At 45.1% G+C, this 17,154-nt stretch overlaps 1 protein-coding gene across 5 annotated transcripts; it reads left to right on the top strand.

Moving 5' to 3' along the window:
* The first annotated feature begins 1,369 nt into the window (after positions 1–1,369).
* Positions 1,370–14,554, top strand: DDX3X (DEAD-box helicase 3 X-linked). 5 transcript variants are annotated; one of them, XM_040999743.1, is made up of 17 exons: positions 1,370–1,722; positions 4,044–4,101; positions 5,848–5,895; positions 7,046–7,178; positions 7,941–8,096; positions 8,177–8,276; positions 8,611–8,746; positions 9,100–9,185; positions 9,385–9,483; positions 9,560–9,720; positions 10,095–10,239; positions 10,315–10,459; positions 10,649–10,830; positions 10,928–11,045; positions 11,277–11,430; positions 11,665–11,804; positions 11,982–14,554. In XM_040999743.1, the coding sequence occupies exons 1-17, from the start codon at positions 1,678–1,680 to the stop codon at positions 12,059–12,061; spliced, it is 1,986 nt and encodes a 661-aa protein (XP_040855677.1). In that variant the 5' UTR covers positions 1,370–1,677; the 3' UTR covers positions 12,062–14,554. The 5 variants fall into 5 exon arrangements, with proteins under 5 accessions (XP_040855677.1, XP_040855694.1, XP_040855684.1 ...); XM_040999760.1 differs by having other exon boundaries at positions 1,593–1,722; positions 5,851–5,895; XM_040999750.1 differs by having other exon boundaries at positions 1,593–1,722; positions 11,668–11,804.
* The last annotated feature ends 2,600 nt before the right edge of the window (positions 14,555–17,154 follow it).

Here is a 17,154-nt window from a genome sequence, read left to right as displayed (position 1 = left end):
TAGCTGTAAGGGAACATTTTTGAACAGTGTTGGTAGGTGTAGGTTAAAAAATGTGGAGCAACTTGCTTTAGGACAGAGTCAACATTCTCTCCCCACTGCCTTAGAATTTTCGGTTTCAATTTAAAAAGTTGTAAAGGGAAGTTAAGTGTTTGGTCAATTATATGATGAGAACATTTAAACTACTTGAATTCTGGCGGAAGACCTTTTGGGGCATGAAGGAAAATCTAGCGTCCGACCTATTCAATTGTGCCACGAGAGTCGAGACAGGGGAGTCTGCAAGAGCTGCTTTTGTGAGGCAACCAGCTTAACTTAATCAAAGCCCGTGAACCACTGGACCTCAAATTCTCTTCTATTTAAGGGACTGTGTCAGAGAAGCCGGGGACTAGAGGTGGCCTGCCCGAGGGGGTGGTCACAAGCAGAAACCGGTTGGTTTTCATTCCACCCCCTACCCCCCTCCTCTGCCCCGCTTTCCGCAGCGGCCTGGGGGATGGGGAGCCTCGGATCACCCCGGGCCCGGGACGCCAACCCTGCAGTTGCCCGTCTCAGGTTGCACCCAGCCACCGAGACCCCCGACTTTGTCAAGGGCGCTGAAAGCCCCGTTTACCACCGGTCAGGGTGCCCGCCGCGCCGCTGGGCGCTCGGCTGGGGCTGCCCGCGTTCCGATGCAAAGCCCGGGTCCCGGGCAGCTCCAGACCAGCCGCGTGACCGCCTCATTGTTCCCTAGCAGTCGGGGGGAGGAGGGAGGAGGGAGGAGGGAAGGCGCGCGCTCCCGTGCGGGGTTGGGGGAGGGAGGCCTCGGTTTCTAGGCGGCGCCCCTTGCTGCCTAGGCAACCGCTCTAGAAGCCTTCGGCAGGCGGGGATTCCCTTCATTTTCCCCCCTTACCCTTACCGGAGTCGCAATTCCCTCTCTACCCTCCTCCCCCGCCTTCTCGTTCCCCCTCTTTTCTCGCTTGTCCCCCATTCGCGGCACTCTATTCAAGCTACCGTTTCTTGCTTCACAAAATGGCCACCGCGCGCGACACCTGTGGTCACGTGAGCAACCGAGCTCTCGGGTTCGGGCCTCTTTCTGTCTCAACTTGAATCTCAGGGCAGCACTGAGAAAAAGCGAGAGCTGCTCACACCGCAGCAATCCCACGGCATCTGCAGGTCTGGGCACGGAGAGAAGGGAGAGCAAAAGCGCTAGAAAGCAAGAGCGGAAGCGGGTGGAGCAGACTAGGGTGGAAAGGCGAGCGTACGGGCCTGGGTCAATTTTAAAGCCTCGGAGCTGGCGGAAAACAGGCTGCGAGGAGATCTCGCGAGACTTGCAAGCCTAAAGAGCAGGGTAGCGGCGGAAAGCAAGCAAAGAAGGCAAGTGCAAGGCTAAGAGGGGAGCACTTGGCCCTCTAAGGTCCCACATCCAACTACGAGGGGCGACGGGACCGCTTAGGAAATCCCTGGAGGTTAGGACGAAGAGCACGCGCAGTAGCCGGGCACAAGTGGTAGCGGCAGGGGGCGCGCAAGTCCGAAAGGGAGGGCACACGTCTTACGTGCTGACGTAGCAGTCTTCGGCGTAGGTATATTAGCTCTGCGGCCGCGCCGATCGCTCCAGAGCCGCAGTTCTCCCGTGAGAGGGCTTTCGCGGTGAACCAAACACACTCGCTCGGCAGAAGACTCCCGAGGTCTCAGCACTCTTCAGGGATGAGTCATGTGGCGGTGGAAAATGCGCTCGGGCTGGACCAGCAGGTGAGCGGCTCGGGGCTCTGTGAGGGTGGCTGCTTGAATCGCTCCTCTGCCCTGAGCTAGCTCGTGGCGCAGCGCGCAGTGCCGCCGGGTTTGCACTCCCTGAGCGGCTGGAGTTGGGGAGCGCCAGCGTTTCGGGGCTGTTGGGGGACGAGGAGGTGGCAGGAGTGCTGCTGATTGCGGCTGTCGTGCGCACCCGGGCTCCGGCTTGGCCCTCGGTATTGTCCCCCGGCCCGAGCACAATGGCGGCTTTTGTGTGTGTATATATGTGTGTGTGAATGTGTGTATGTGTGTGAGTGAGTGCGCGCGCATGAGCGTGCGCGGGCGGGCGTAGGGGTGGGGGGGAGGGGTGCGCGCGTTCTCCCGGGAACGCGCACGCGCCAAAACGCGACTGATTAGTGACCCTGCGGGGGGGGGAGGGGGAGGAGGCGGGAATGGGGACCCCGGCGGCCGTGGGGGCTTGGTCCCTGGCGGCTGGCGCGGCCGGGATTCCTGTCCCGGGGAGGCAGCAGGCATCCGGCGTTTGCGCGCGGGTGAGGGAGATAACGCGGCTCTGGAATGTGCGAGGGGGGCGGCGGGGAGTGGGGGTGGCCGCTCCGGGTAATGGCGGCGACCTCCTTTGTGTTGGGGCTGGGCGGTGCTATGGGCCATTGCCGGGAGAGGCCCGGCCCGCGGCTGGCCGGCACCCGGAAAGGAGGTTGGAAAAGGGGCATCTCGTTCCTCCCGGCTTTCTTTCCGCAGACCCTTTTTGCTTTTGCCCCGTTTCCGCAGGGCCGTCGCAGGCCCGCCGCTGCGGCCTCGTTTCCGGAGTGGAAAGTTTTGTGACGCAGAAGATTGAGGGAGGACTGGGCGGGCGGGCGGGGAGGAGAGGGGGAGGGAGGATGGGCCGCTGCTTCCGCGGTGGCGCCGGGCTGGGGGGGGTGCACAGCAGGGCGGTCGAGGGACCCTGTGTGGCGGTGGCTTCATTTGCCCCACATACCGCTGCTCGCCGTGGCCGCTTAGCCTCGCGCCGCCGTGTTTCATAAATTCCTGAAAAATGAATTAGGGAGGAGAAAAAGAGTCTTGAGGCAGACTTGTTGCTGTCCAACAGAGCAGAATTTTGCAAGAGGTCACAGAGGCCCCCGAACAGGTTCTCTTACCCGGAAACCCTCTCCAGGAAAGAATGGGGCACAGTAGAGGGGGTGAAGCCCGGGGGATCTCCGGGGCTTTGCCGCCAGGTAGTGCGCAGCCCTCTGCATTTCCCACTCTCCCGTCAGCCTTGCGATGTGCGCTGCTAAAGTTCTGCCTACTCAGTGGGACAGGGAGTTGTTTTCAGGAACTCCACAACAATCCAACAAAGCTGAGTGACCCCGAGTTGATCCGTGTTTTTGCGGATTTAACTCTGTTCTTTTGGGGCATTTTTCCCATTAACAACTCAATTGCGTCCTCCGCATTGCTGGCATTGCCCTGTGCTACACGGAATACTGATCTGAAGCCTGCCTCCTCTCCAGGCCACAGCGTACCGCACTTTAACGTTTTTTCATAACTCGTGCCATTTTTATGATTTTATCATTAATGCACTTACAGAAGAAAGCATGGCCGAGTTCAATTCTAGAAATGAAGTCCCCAGATTTTTCCTGTACTGTTCTTATTTATGGGGCACATCGTCCACTTCCTGTTTGCAATGCCTCCGTCGATGGTGCCTACGATTTGGCAGTGTTGTGTTGAAACTTTAACAGAAGATTTATGGACATGTTTTGATGTCTCCTGCAAAAGACAAAGCCATCTTTTATGGTTGTTTTGAAAGAAGTAAGATCTGATTCCCCCCCCCCCACATGTGTAGTTTGTTTGAGACCCCCCTCTGCCATAATTCCTGATTAGTTATAGTTATAGAATGTCATGAAGATAACAGGTAATTGTTCTAGAATTTGAGGCGTTGAGCTACCAGTGTAAGATAAGTGTGGATGGCATATAGCTGATTTTTCTCTCCCTAAACAGTACTGCCATAATTAATACTTGGAGGATAAAGAGATTAAAGAATGGGTAATTCAGAATGTGTCCTAAGCCTTTTTAGGTGTGCGATTTAGATTTAGAAAAATTCCCAAGTTGAAAGTAGCTTTGGAAATATGTGTCCCTTGGTCGTGGGGGTTCAGCGGCCCCCTCTGTGTGGTTAGTGTGTTGTCTTCTGCAGTGTATGCCCTGGGAGTGTTTTGCACGTGCTTGGAACATTGCATCTTTGTGGCAAGCACCGTGGGGTAGACAGGGTGGTAAATAGTACATGCAGGACACGTTTTAGTACAGTGTTTCCATGTGTGCCCTGATAACCCACCTCCTTTCTCTTCTAGTTTGCTGGCCTAGACCTGAACTCCTCAGATAATCAGAGCGGAGGAAGTACAGCTAGCAGTAAGTAAAGCAAAGCGGGTGCGGGATTTGCTCAACACTGGGGCTTCAGTATCTCAGCTTTAGAATGGATGCTTAGAATTTGCCCTCTGATTTTTCTTGTATAAAGAGTAGCATACTGTGGCCTTTAAACAAAGGGGACCGGTTGGTTCTCTTAGCAGTAGCAGTTAGCCAATAAGGAGACTCCTGCAATGCTCATTTTCTAAAAGGGTTTGATGATGTCCATTTTGAATTCTAATCCTGGTTTACAAGTGGTGGGATGTGTGCATTCCTAAATGTGACTGGAACTCACGCACTTTGATCAGCATCTTTCTTAAGAACATGAGACCTAAGAAATACAAGACTACTTAATTTGGGGGTGGCTGTGAGGATTCTGTTTGGCAAGAGATTAGGTGCCCAAGCTTTTCTTTTTCCCCTCTCCCCAAGGGGATTTATCTGGAGACCAGCTTTTTCAGGTCCCTGCTAAGGTAGGGGAGCCTGGGAAATTTGTTGTCAGCAGAGTTCTACTTAAGCTCAGATCTCCTGCCACCTCTTAGAAAAATGTCACAGTGATGTGTGCACACTGCAGTTGCAGGCCAGAAGGGCCTCACTGGGCACAAGGTTACTTTTGCAGTTGATTTCCTTTAAACAACAAGCCTTGAGTTAAATGCCCACTTCCTTGAAATCCATGCCTTTTTGCAGTCTTCCCATGTGTATGTAGATTGTATGTTTTGGAACAGCTGGGTAGAAACACAGAAGCATTTTGTGGCCAATTTTGATTTACTATGTTGCAGTGTTTTCTTTTTGGTTGGTTTTTATACTAAGGCTGTAAGCCTTGATGTTTACTATAGTTTCCTTAAATTGTAGCAGACCCTTTGGGAGAAGAGAAATGTTAAATAATTGCTAGGAGCCAGTTACATGTATCAAACTTGTGGATTTCAACTAATAGGTTCCAAGTTGGATTTTTGCTTAGGAAACTCGTTTTAAAATCTTTTTTCAAACATTTACTTGAACTTGAGAGCCGAGTAGGGCGCATCTACTAGCTAGTTCGCTCTGCAGGTGCTCCTGGTGACTGGGCTGGGGCCCCGGCTGGGCCTGCTGCTCCTTCCAGATTTCCCATGCAAGTCTCAGAAACCCAAGGAATCTGGTGGCTGGGATGAAAAGCCAGAGGCAGGAACTGAACCCGATTGCTCTGAGAGTGGGAGGCAGGCATCTCAACTGCTTGCCCTGCCACGGTTTTTTAGAAGTTTTTCTTAGAATGCAATAACCTCTTTAAAGTAAGACCTTCCTCCCCCCCCTCCCCCAGGTTCCTCAGAATGTAGACTGGAAGCAGAAACACTTTTTACTCTCATTTTATTTGCAAGGCAGAAGGACAGAGATCTTTTACCCATTAATTGATTGCCCAGGTGGCCTGCAGCAGATGGCAATAAGGCCAACTCTGTTGGGACACAGGAACTCGGCTCTCCCACTTTGGTAGGCGGCGCCCAGGACTGGAGCCTGTGTCTGCTGCCTCCCAGGGTGTGTAGCAGGAACAGGCTGAATTGGAAGTGGATCTGAGAGCTGAGCCTGAAGCAAGTAGGCCCTGCTGTGTACCTGCTATGTTCAACTGCAATGTAAAATGTCCACCACAGATTTTTTATTATTATTACTTTTAAAGAAAGTGTTTCCAAGGATCATTTTTTAATAGAAGGCTTTAGTAAAAGCTATAGTGTGATGTGTGGGTTTCTGTTTTTTTTGCATTTAATTGATGTTTTTTACTATTTATTTTAGAAGGACGCTATATTCCTCCTCACTTAAGGAACAGAGAAGCTACTAAAGGTAACTCATAAACCTTTATAGATCTCAGCAGCAGTTAAAGCCTGGGGAAAATGAAGAATACCAAATACCAAGATAGAGATGGGCTTATTGTATAATACTGACCAGGCTGTATAGCATTGAAACTGCTCTAGTAAGTTGGGAGTGACTGACTGGTTTTATTTCCTTGCCTTAACGGCTTCGTTTGAAAGTTTATAGATGGTCTGTAATTTGGAGGAAAAGGGAAGGTCAAGAGGAAGGAAGATGTTGGAAGGGCTGGCGAGACCCTGGGAGGAGCACACAGTCTTGTTGCTCCTCCTCCAGATCGAGTCCCTGCTGACTGCCCCTGCAGTGCATGGGTATGGCATCTGTCGTATTTGCACCAGAAGTTCACTTTAACAGTGCAGTTCATGCAGAGTTCATAATCACGGGTGTTGTCACTTTCCCTAGGCACACACCCGAAGTTGGCCCTCATGTATTTAGTAGTTCCTCTTTCTCCTTTGTTGCAGTGGCAGGTATGGTAGGGTAGTATGATGAGGGGTTTTGGAGCTAGACAAAAGCTAGACATTGAATTCACCTCTTCATTGCTAGCAAATGCTGTTAACCACGTGGCTGGTAATAGTAGAGGCAGAAGGAAAGTAACTTCACTCGGAAATCATCTGCCTGTTGAATAAGGTCTCGCTGAAGCTTGTTAACTCATCTGCTCGTCCTTGGGCTCATTTATGTCTGTCCACCGAGAATAATGGGAATCACGGTTTACCTTTGCCAGGTACTCCTGATCTTCATTAAGTTCAGACGAGATGAACCATTAAATTGGTGTCTTAACAGCATTATGTTTCATATGTATAGAGTACTGTTTTGTCCTTGCTAAAATTGAGAAAAGGAATTGAGCACACTGAATACCATCTCTAAGGGAGATAGAAACCATGGTAGCTATTTCCCAAACCCATAAACACGTGTAAAATAAATGCAGATTAAAGCGTGGTAGTCTTGTGGTAGTAACATAACCATGTGTTACAGGCAGGGTTGTTGAGCTCCAGGAGGTGGCATTCACCTTCTGGTGCCATGGTAGAGCCCATGATTCAGAAAGACTGATACTTTAGCAAAGATTCTTATTTCTAGATTAATAGTAAATTGGTTTGTGGTTTGTTTGTTTTTTTTTTTTCAACTGAAGGCTTCTACGACAAAGACAGTTCAGGGTGGAGTTCCAGTAAGGACAAGGATGCATACAGCAGTTTTGGATCTCGTAGCGATTCAAGGGGAAAGTCGAGTTTCTTCAGCGACCGAGGCAGTGGATCAAGGGGAAGGTGAGCGAGTTACCTTTCCACGTTGTAATAGCAGTTTAGGATGTATTCTTTTGGAAGCCCTCATCCTGACCACCTACATGGATGATATTCATGGTACTTTTTTTAATTGAATAGAAATTAGATGAAAGTACAAACATAACTATACTCTGGTATAATGAATTGTTATTTTGTTTGTGCTTACTTAAAAGTATAAGTTTGTCCAGTAAATGGCCTGATTTGTTTGACATTTTTGTGGACTGTTAATTTTTAAACTCAGTTTTAATTATGCAACTGTGGTGAACTGGCCTCATGAGCAGACAGGTCTAAAACTAAAAACATCTTTAATTCAGGTAAGGACTGTTTTACCATTTACTCAGAATCTGTCACAGGTAACCTGTTAAGTGACAGGCTGGGATAGTTGCTACTTGGCGGGCGTGCTGTTTTTCTTTCCCCTGCCATTAGATATGTTTGGATGAGCATCTTAAATGAAAGTATGAGCTATATGCTACACATAAGGCTTGATTCTTAATTAGCCTCTGAGGCCTGCTTAGGCTGTATGATTGTAGAAATGTGGAGGCTATGAATGAGCTTACATAAATAATACCTATGCTCTGATTTAAAACATTTTGTTGGTCAAATAGGACGAGGCCAGGTTTGGAATGTTGGGGTATCCTTGTGGTTAGCCACAATGACTAATTGAACATTCCTCCAGATAGTGCTAGAGTAGTGGCAGGGATCTGTTAATGGTTAAGTGGTATGACTGCGAGTGATTGTGCTGTTCAGGTTTGATGATCGCGGACGGGGTGATTACGATGGCATCGGCGGCCGCGGTGACAGAAGCGGCTTTGGCAAATTCGAACGTGGGACCAGCCGCTGGTGTGACAAATCAGATGAAGATGATTGGTCAAAGCCACTCCCACCAAGTGAACGCTTGGAACAGTAAGTTTTTTTAAAATGTACGTTCAGTGTATTAAGCCTTATTAGCTAGTATAACAAACTTAACAATTGTTTGATCCTAGGGAACTCTTTTCTGGAGGCAACACTGGGATTAACTTTGAGAAATATGATGACATTCCAGTTGAGGCAACAGGTAACAACTGTCCTCCACATATCGAAAGTGTAAGTATTTTTACTTAACTTTTTCAAGATGGCAGAAGGAAGCGTAAAAGGGTTCATGACCCATCAGGATGAGATGGGGGTATATACCAGATGCCATTGGTTTGTTGAAAGCGAAGGGAGAGGTTGACTTCAATGTTGCTATCATGAATAATTCATTTGAAATAGGTTAACGGCTGTGGCTGTGAAGAGCCCAGCGTCTTTTCTGATGTGTAACTCTGGGGGTTGAGTTTTCTCAAAATACAACATGATTTAAGTTAATGTATTGGTAATGTAAAACAGAATGGTTCTGATGATGACATTTATACCTGTTGAACTCCATTTAATTTCTTGACAGTTCAGTGATGTTGAGATGGGAGAAATCATTATGGGAAACATTGAGCTTACTCGTTATACTCGCCCAACTCCCGTGCAAAAGCATGCTATTCCAATTATCAAAGAGAAAAGAGACTTGATGGCTTGTGCCCAAACAGGCAAGTTCTTTTATCAAAACTATAAACATCCCTCTGTAGAAGAAAAAATGGCATTTCTAACTTTTGTGGGCCCTGGGGTATATGTTGCAACAGTTAGCTCTGTTATATTATGGTGTGGGAGGAGCTGTAAATATATATACATACACACACATCATTGGGCTTGGCTGTATTTCACAACCAAGCTTTATTTACAGCAGGTTGGACCTTTCTGTGACTCTTAGGTAGATGGACCAAAAAAGTCGCTTGATGCTGTTTTTGGAAAATTTGGCTATTTGTGCTTCCCTCCTTGTCTGTCCCTTCCTGTCCCCTCCACACATAAGGACGATTAAATTGGATATGCTTTTTCTTATCAGGGTCCGGAAAAACTGCAGCATTTCTCTTGCCTATTTTGAGTCAAATTTACTCGGATGGTCCAGGCGAGGCTTTGAGAGCCATGAAGGTAAGTCTTCATGAAATGAGAATTTTAGAACTTGTAAGTGGTTATTGAGAAGTTTGTGATGCTAAGACTTAATTCTAACCCATCTAAGTGGTTTTCAAGTATAATCTGTAAGTTATAAAATTGTGAGTTATAAAAACGAATTACATTATACACTGTTGAAAAAATGGTGAGTTTTAACCTGTAGATGCTTGTTTCTTAGGAAAACGGAAGGTATGGGCGTCGTAAGCAATACCCAATCTCCTTGGTACTGGCACCAACAAGAGAATTGGCAGTACAGATCTATGAGGAAGCCAGAAAAGTAAGACTCCAATGATTATTACCTTCCTCATTGGTTCTGATGAAATGTTTTATGACCACGTTTTCTTTGCTTATAGTTTTCCTACCGATCCAGAGTTCGCCCATGTGTGGTTTATGGTGGTGCTGATATTGGGCAACAGATTCGAGACTTGGAACGTGGATGCCACTTGCTAGTAGCCACTCCAGGCCGTTTAGTGGATATGATGGAAAGAGGAAAAATTGGATTAGATTTCTGCAAGTAAGTTCATTTTTTTTTTCAAAGTATGCTCATTTTTAAATGTATGGGATGCAACATTAGTTTTTAGATAATGGCCGTGAATTTTGTGGAGTTATTAGCATTATCAAAATTTTAAGATTGATTTATTTTAGCCATTAACTTCTACAAAGTTTGTTCATACTTTCAGTATGGGAAAGAAACAAGACTGAAGAATTGCTGAGACACTTGGTGTGTGATCTTAGGGGACTTTACAACCCTTAGGTGCTCTTTGTATATGTGTCAGAGCATGTGGTGTGAATCATTTAGCTATTTTAATGAGTGTATAATTTGTGATCACTCCTAGATGCCCTTTTTCTATTATCCCCCATTCTAAACTAAGCTTTGATTCATGACAGATACCTGGTGTTAGATGAAGCTGATCGGATGTTGGATATGGGTTTTGAACCTCAGATCCGCAGAATAGTTGAACAAGATACTATGCCTCCAAAAGGTGTCCGCCACACTATGATGTTTAGTGCTACTTTCCCTAAGGAAATACAGGTAATATGTGATGCAAATCTTATTTATTAATGAATTTGTTTGTATCAACGGATAGTAAGGTTTTTTTTCTTTCAGATGCTTGCTCGTGATTTCTTGGATGAATACATCTTTCTGGCTGTGGGAAGAGTTGGCTCTACTTCTGAGAACATCACGCAGAAAGTAGTGTGGGTGGAGGAATCAGACAAACGGTCGTTTCTGCTTGACCTCCTAAATGCAACAGGTAAAATGATGAATACTTTTAGCATCACTCTGGTAGCTTAGGTAATGAGGATCCATTTGAGTTTATTTTCTTCCTCATTCGAAACATTGTGAAAAGACTTTCACTGTGTATACTTTGTATGCTTCCTAAATACAAAAACAATTAAGCCACTATTAGTGACAAAAACCTTGTGATGTTTTTTAAATCCAGGGAAGGAATCACTTACCTTAGTGTTTGTGGAGACCAAAAAGGGTGCAGATTCTCTGGAGAATTTCTTATACCATGAAGGATATGCTTGCACCAGTATCCATGGAGACCGTTCCCAGAGAGACAGAGAAGAGGCCCTTCACCAGTTCCGCTCAGGAAAAAGCCCAATTCTAGTGGCTACAGCAGTATGTATCAATAGCAGTCTTTATTTTCACTGAAGTTCAGTTTGTTGGAATGTTTTTTTCCAGAAGTGGCCGATATGTAACAAGAGCTATTTTCCAGGTAGCCGCAAGAGGATTGGACATCTCAAATGTGAAACATGTCATCAACTTTGACTTGCCGAGTGATATTGAAGAATACGTGCATCGCATTGGCCGTACTGGACGTGTAGGAAACCTTGGTGAGTGTTTAGTTCCTTGGTGGTCTGTTTTTCCTAGTCATGCATCAGGCACACAATTTTTCCAGATCTCAAGTATCCGAATCCATTTTGCAAGGAATGCCATTAAAACAACTTATATTATGAGTTCAGGTATTCTTCAGAGCATTCTAAGTTGGTTGAATAGGAGATAATGTCATAGGAAAGTTAGTATTGAAAACCGTTGTTCACTGTACTTTGTGGAATTCTTCTTAGGCCTTGCCACCTCATTCTTTAATGAGAGGAACATAAATATTACCAAGGATTTGTTGGATCTTCTTGTTGAAGCCAAGCAAGAAGTGCCATCTTGGCTAGAAAACTTGGCATATGAGCATCACTACAAGGGCAGCAGCCGTGGGCGTTCTAAGAGGTGAGATGCAGGTGGTGTGGAGTAGGAGGGGGTGGCGCGGTCACCTGAATTGCCCAGCTCTGGCCGTACCTCCAGTCAACTTGAGCATTGTGCAACCTTTCATAAACTGTCTGGAGTAAGGGGTGCAGCTCTCCCCTGTTCAGGTCTTTGGGAACTCTATGAAGGGAAAGATGGCTAAATGGGGAACTATGCTATTTCATCTTGAAGTGAACCAACATGAATATTTCCTTACAGTAGCAGATTCAGTGGGGGATTTGGTGCCAGAGACTATCGACAAAGCAGTGGTGCGAGCAGTTCGAGCTTCAGCAGCAGCCGCGTGAGCAGCAGCCGCAGCGGCGGAGGCGGCCACGGGGGCAGCAGAGGATTTGGCGGAGGTAGTGTTAATTTTCAATCTCTTTGTCTTTGGGAAGGGCTTTTACTTTGGGTCATCACGGGGGAAGGAAGCTCAACACTGCAGATTACCTTTTGTACCTTACAGCTGAGTTCTTCAGGAGAGAATTGTATTATCGAATGTCTGAATTAATTTCTTTCTTTTTCAAATCTCTCACCAGGTGGCTATGGAGGCTATTACAACAGTGATGGATATGGAGGAAATTATAACTCCCAGGGGGTTGACTGGTGGGGTAACTGAGCCTGCCTTGCCGTAGGTCACCCTGCCAAACAAGCTAATATGGAAACCACATGTAACTTAGCCAGACTATACCTTGTGTAGCTTCAAGAACTCGCAGTACATTACCAGCTGTGATTCTCCACTGAAATTTTTTTTTAAGGGAGCTCAAGGTCACAAAAAAGATGGAAGGAACAATCAGCAGCCCTGTTCGGAAGATGGTTTGAAGACTTCATTGCTGTCGTTTGGATTAACTCCCCTCCCGCCTACCCTATCCCAAACTGCATTTATAATTTTGTGACTGAGGATCATTTGTTTGTTAATGTACTGTGCCTTTAACTTTAGACAACTTTTTATTTTGATGTCCTGTTGGCTCAGTAATGCTCAAGATATCAATTGTTTTGACAAAATAAATTTACTGAACTTGGGCTAAAATCAAACCTTGGCACACAGGTGTGATACAACTTAACAGGAATCATCGATTCATCCATAAATAATATAAGGAAAAAACTTATGCGGTAGCCTGCATTAGGGCTTTTTAATACTTGCAGATTGGGGGGAAACAGACAACAAACGTCTTGAAGCATATTAATGGAATTAGTTTCTAATGTGGCAAACTGTATTAAGTTAAAGTTCTGATTTGCTCACTCTATCCTGGATAGGTATTTAGAACCTGACAGTCTTTAAACAAGCCATTCCAGTCATGATGAGGTGATGTATGAGTAATACATGCATACATTCAAAGCACTGTTTTCAAAGTCAATGCAAGTAAATACAGCAATTCCTCTTTCAATGTTTAGGCAGATCATTAATTATGAGCTAGCCAAATGTGGGCATACTATTACAGGGAAAGTTTAAAGGTCTGATAACTTGAAATAGGTTTTTAGGAGAATTCATCTACTTAGACTTTTTAAATGCCTGCCATAAATGAAACTGAAATGGTAGAATGGCTGACCACAGCAATGACCAGCCCTCACTTAGGGCCCTGGATGATTTTTGGTCTAATAACGCATGCTAGTGTTAATGTTTTTTGGTCAAGAGGGTATGAACAGGAAGAATTATGCAGCAGGCTTTATTTTAAATGCCGATTCACATTACTCTGTTCAAGCTGCGTTGAGATGTTAAACTGGCTTACTATAGACTTTGTAAAAATGGCTCCAGAAGAGTAACAAACTGAAATCTTTGAGATCACACAGGTTGGAAATATGTACATAACTGCACAAGGTGTCAATTCTGCTCTACAGTGCAGTTCAGTCAGTTTTAGTTGCATAGGTTTCCATTGTATTTATAGTCTGTTTATGCTAAATCTGGCCAAAGATGAGCATTGTCCACCACTAAAATGCCTCTGCCACTTTGAATTCTGGGCTAATTTTGTGGCCAGAATGCGGTGATCAAAACGCTCAATCTTTTTACAGTGGCATAGGAAGACGGCAAAAATTTCCTAAAGTGCAATAGATTTTCAAGTGTATTGTGCCTTGTTCTAAAACTTTTATTAAGTAGGTGCACTTGACAGTATTGAGGTCATTTGTTATGGTGCTATTTCAATTAGTCTAGGTTTAGGCCCTTGTACATTTTGCCCATAACTTTTTACAAAGTACTTCTTTTATTGCACATTCAGAGAATTTTATATATATGTCTTGTGTGCGTGTCCTTAAACTTCCAATCTTATTTTGTCTCTTGGAGATTGTTGAACGCAGCTTGTCTAGGAAGGGGATGGGACTAGATTCTAAAATTTATTTGGGACCATGGGAATGATAGTTGGGAAGAAAACTATTTGCACACGACAGATTTCTAGATACTTTTTGCTGCTAGTTTTATGTAATATTTATTGAACATTTTGACAAATATTTATTTTTGTAAGCCTAAAAGTGATTCTTTGAAAGTTTAAAGAAACTTGACCAAAAGACAGTACAAAAACACTGGCACTTGAATGTTGAATGTCACCGTATGCGTGAAATTATATATTTCGGGGTAGTGTGAGCTTTTAATGTTAAGTCATATTAAACTCTTAAGTCAAATTAAGCAGACCCGGCATTGGCAGTGTAGCCATAACTTTCTGATGTTAGTAAAAACAAAATTGGCGACTTGAAATTAAATCATGCCAAGGTTTTGATACACTTGTCTTAAGATATTAATGAAACACTTCAGAACACTGAACTGAAGTGTCCAGATTCTCAGATGTTTGTTGTGTGAGTTTTGTTTAGTTGTGTGTATTTTTTTTTTCAGTGAATGTCTGGCACATTGCAATCCTCAAACATGTGGTTATATTTGTTGTATTGGCATAATCAGTGACTTGTACATTCAGCGGTAGCATTTGAGCAAGTTTTATCGGCAAGCAATATTTTTCAGTTAAATAAGGTTTCAAAAAAATGTAAGAATGGATTTAAACTTGCTGAATGTAAAGATTGAACCTCAAGTCACTGTAGCTTTAGTAATTGCTTATTGTATTAGTTTAGATGCTAGCACTGCATGTGCTGTGCATATTCTGATTTTATTAAAATAAAAAGTTGAACTGCACAGTCTCCTTTTGTTGTCAATTGTTTAATTTTAGAGGTGGAAATAAAGTTGTGCTTTTGCCTGAAAATTTGTAAAATGTAGTTCTTTCTGATGGTGCTATTGAGATGCTTAGGACAATGATTGTAGTACTGAAGCGTAATGGAAGATGAAGTGAAGCAGGATTTCTGACAAAAGTCTTAAAGGCCCTTACTGATGCGCAAACATTGCAAACTGGCCTATGCTTTAATCCACCTGCTGAGACTACTTGGGTGAATTTGATATGAAAGGTAAACACGAGGAGTGGGTTGGATATGTGCGTTTTTTTACATGAGTGTTTCAATAAGGATGCTGAGTATCTGCTTAGGGATGCTATTGAAATTACAGGTTAGATTAAACTATACGAAGTGTTTGGGGGGTCAAATATTGGTGATTTTGAGTGGCAGCACTTTGGACAGTCATGGTCTAAGACAACATTTTGGGACAGAAGTTTGAAGCAATCGATATTGGGCATGAAAGGGAAGGTAGGGTCTTGGTGGAAAGAAGTGTTAGGATTGCCGGATTGAAGATCTAGTGGGAGGCGACTCGATGAAATGGAGTTCTAAGGCTAGATTAAAAGGAGTGAAGTTCTAGTAGAGATGCGATGATTGGTCTAATGTAAGCACTAGACTTGTCTTAACCCAAGTTCATGCGGGATATTATGTCGGTACATACTGAGGCCTATTGTCATGGTTCTTTTCATGGTGTTTTCATGTTGGCAAGAAAGTTAAGGTTTTTAGTTTTAAATTGGGATAATTTGAAAAATGGATGGGCAGATTTATCTGCTGCTTTTTGGATGGCCACATTGGGAACCATTTGCTAGATGGTGCAATCCGGGAGCTTCATGTGCTCTTCCATGCAGGAGTCAGGGGTCCAACACTTGGGCCATCTTACCTGCTGCTTAGGGCATTGGCGGGGAGCTGTATTATTTTTGTTACTAAAGGTTTATTGGCTAGTCAGAGAGGAAGATTTGTCCAAGTGGCTGCAATGTCCAGAACTGAGCCGAGCTGAAGCCAGGAGCTTCTGGTATGCCACATGGGTGCAGGGTCCCAAGACTTTTGGGGCATCCTCAACTGCTTTCCCAGGCCAGAAGCAGGGAGCTGGATGAGAAGTGGGGCCCATATGGGATTCTGGGGCATGCAAACCAAGGACTAGCCACAAGACTGCCGCAGCCCCAGGCCCAGGGAGCTGGATTATAAGTCAGCTAGAACATGAAGCAGTGCCAATATGCATGCTTGCGATGTAAGCTGGTGGCTTTATGCACTATATCCCAACACTGCTTGAAAGAGGGATAAATCGCCAGTTTACTCCCCAGATGGCTACAATGGCCAGAGCTGGCCCAGTCCAAGGCCAGGCACCAGGAGCTTCTTCCAGGGCACCCACGTGGGCACCGGGCCCAAGGCTTTAGCCCTCTGCTGCTTTCAAGGCCATTAACAGGGAACTGGATTGGAAATAGAGCAGTTGGGACCCAAACCAGTGCCCACATGGGATATCAGCCCTGATATACCACCATGTGGTACCCCCCCCCTTTATTTAATAAAGGTTTATGTATTTGAAAAGGAGACTGACAGGTTTTTCCTCCATCGGTTCGCTCCCCAGATGGGAAGCCAGAAGCTTAGAAGGATGCAAGCACTTGAGCCATCATATGCTGTCAGGTGCATTAGCAGGGGGCTGGGTTGGAATTGGAGCAGCTGAGATTTTTAACCAGTACTCTGATTTTGCAAGAGGCACCTTAGCCCACTGCACCTGACCTCAAAAGCTCCCTCAAGCTTTTATTTAAATGCTTTTACATCAGAGCTGTGTTCGTGCACATTTGAAAATGTCTAATTGTTGAAATGCTTAAGCCTCAGCCTTGTGCCTTTGCCTTGCCACTGTGCTCTGAGTGCCTGCTTCAATCACCATCCACAAGCTTGCCCACAAGCTTGAAGTCCCATGACTAGTAGTATTGTTGACACTCCCTGTCAGAACGCAAAAGTTCCAATTTTGGCGGCAACAGCACTTGCAAAGCTTAAGACTATCTTTGAGGTGTTTTTTTTTTTTCCTGTTCTAATCAGACATAATTCTAAATATGTTTCAGCTTGCTTTGTTTCATATCTTTTTAAAAAAGATTTATTTATTTTTATTACAAAGTCAGATAAGATATACAGAGAGGAAGAGAGACAGAGGAAGATCTTCTGGCCATTGATTCACTCCTCAAGTGGCTGCAATGGCCAGAGCTGAACTGATCCGAAGTCAGGAGCCAGGAGCTTCTTCCAGGTCTCCCACGCGGGCGCTGGGTCCCAAGGCTTTGGGCCGTCCTCGACTGCTTTCCCAGGCCACAAAGCAGGGAGCTGAATGGGAAGTAGGGCTACCAGTATTAGAAGCAGTGCCCACATGGGATCCTGGCACATGCAAGGCAAGACTTTAACCACAAGGCTACCATGCTGGGCCCTATAACAAATCTTAAAGTTGAGTAGAGTGATTCTTCCTGCTAAACTATAGTTTTTGCAACATTCATTTAGCCCTTCCAGTGCCTTTTGCTCTCCATATAGATCTGTGAATAAGCTTTCTGTATCCATAAAACTTGTGCTGGGATGTTGATGGCA

The sequence above is a fragment of the Ochotona curzoniae genome, unplaced genomic scaffold, assembly GCF_017591425.1.
Source record: "Ochotona curzoniae isolate NIBS_2020 unplaced genomic scaffold, NIBS_Ocur_1.0 contig_1274, whole genome shotgun sequence".
Taxonomy (NCBI): Eukaryota; Metazoa; Chordata; class Mammalia; order Lagomorpha; family Ochotonidae; genus Ochotona; species Ochotona curzoniae.
The sequence above is the reverse complement of the archived record's forward strand: the minus strand, read 5'-3'. Positions and strand labels throughout refer to the sequence as shown.

Bases quoted from the DNA above. Each gene is read 5' to 3' on its own strand.
- DDX3X (XM_040999743.1), top strand. From the start codon at position 1,678: ATGAGTCATGTGGCGGTGGAAAATGCGCTCGGGCTGGACCAGCAG. The intron at 8,747-9,099 runs GCAAGTTCTTTT...TTTTCTTATCAG, and splicing joins GATGGCTTGTGCCCAAACAG to GGTCCGGAAAAACTGCAGCA. The intron at 9,186-9,384 runs GTAAGTCTTCAT...CTTGTTTCTTAG, and splicing joins AGGCTTTGAGAGCCATGAAG to GAAAACGGAAGGTATGGGCG.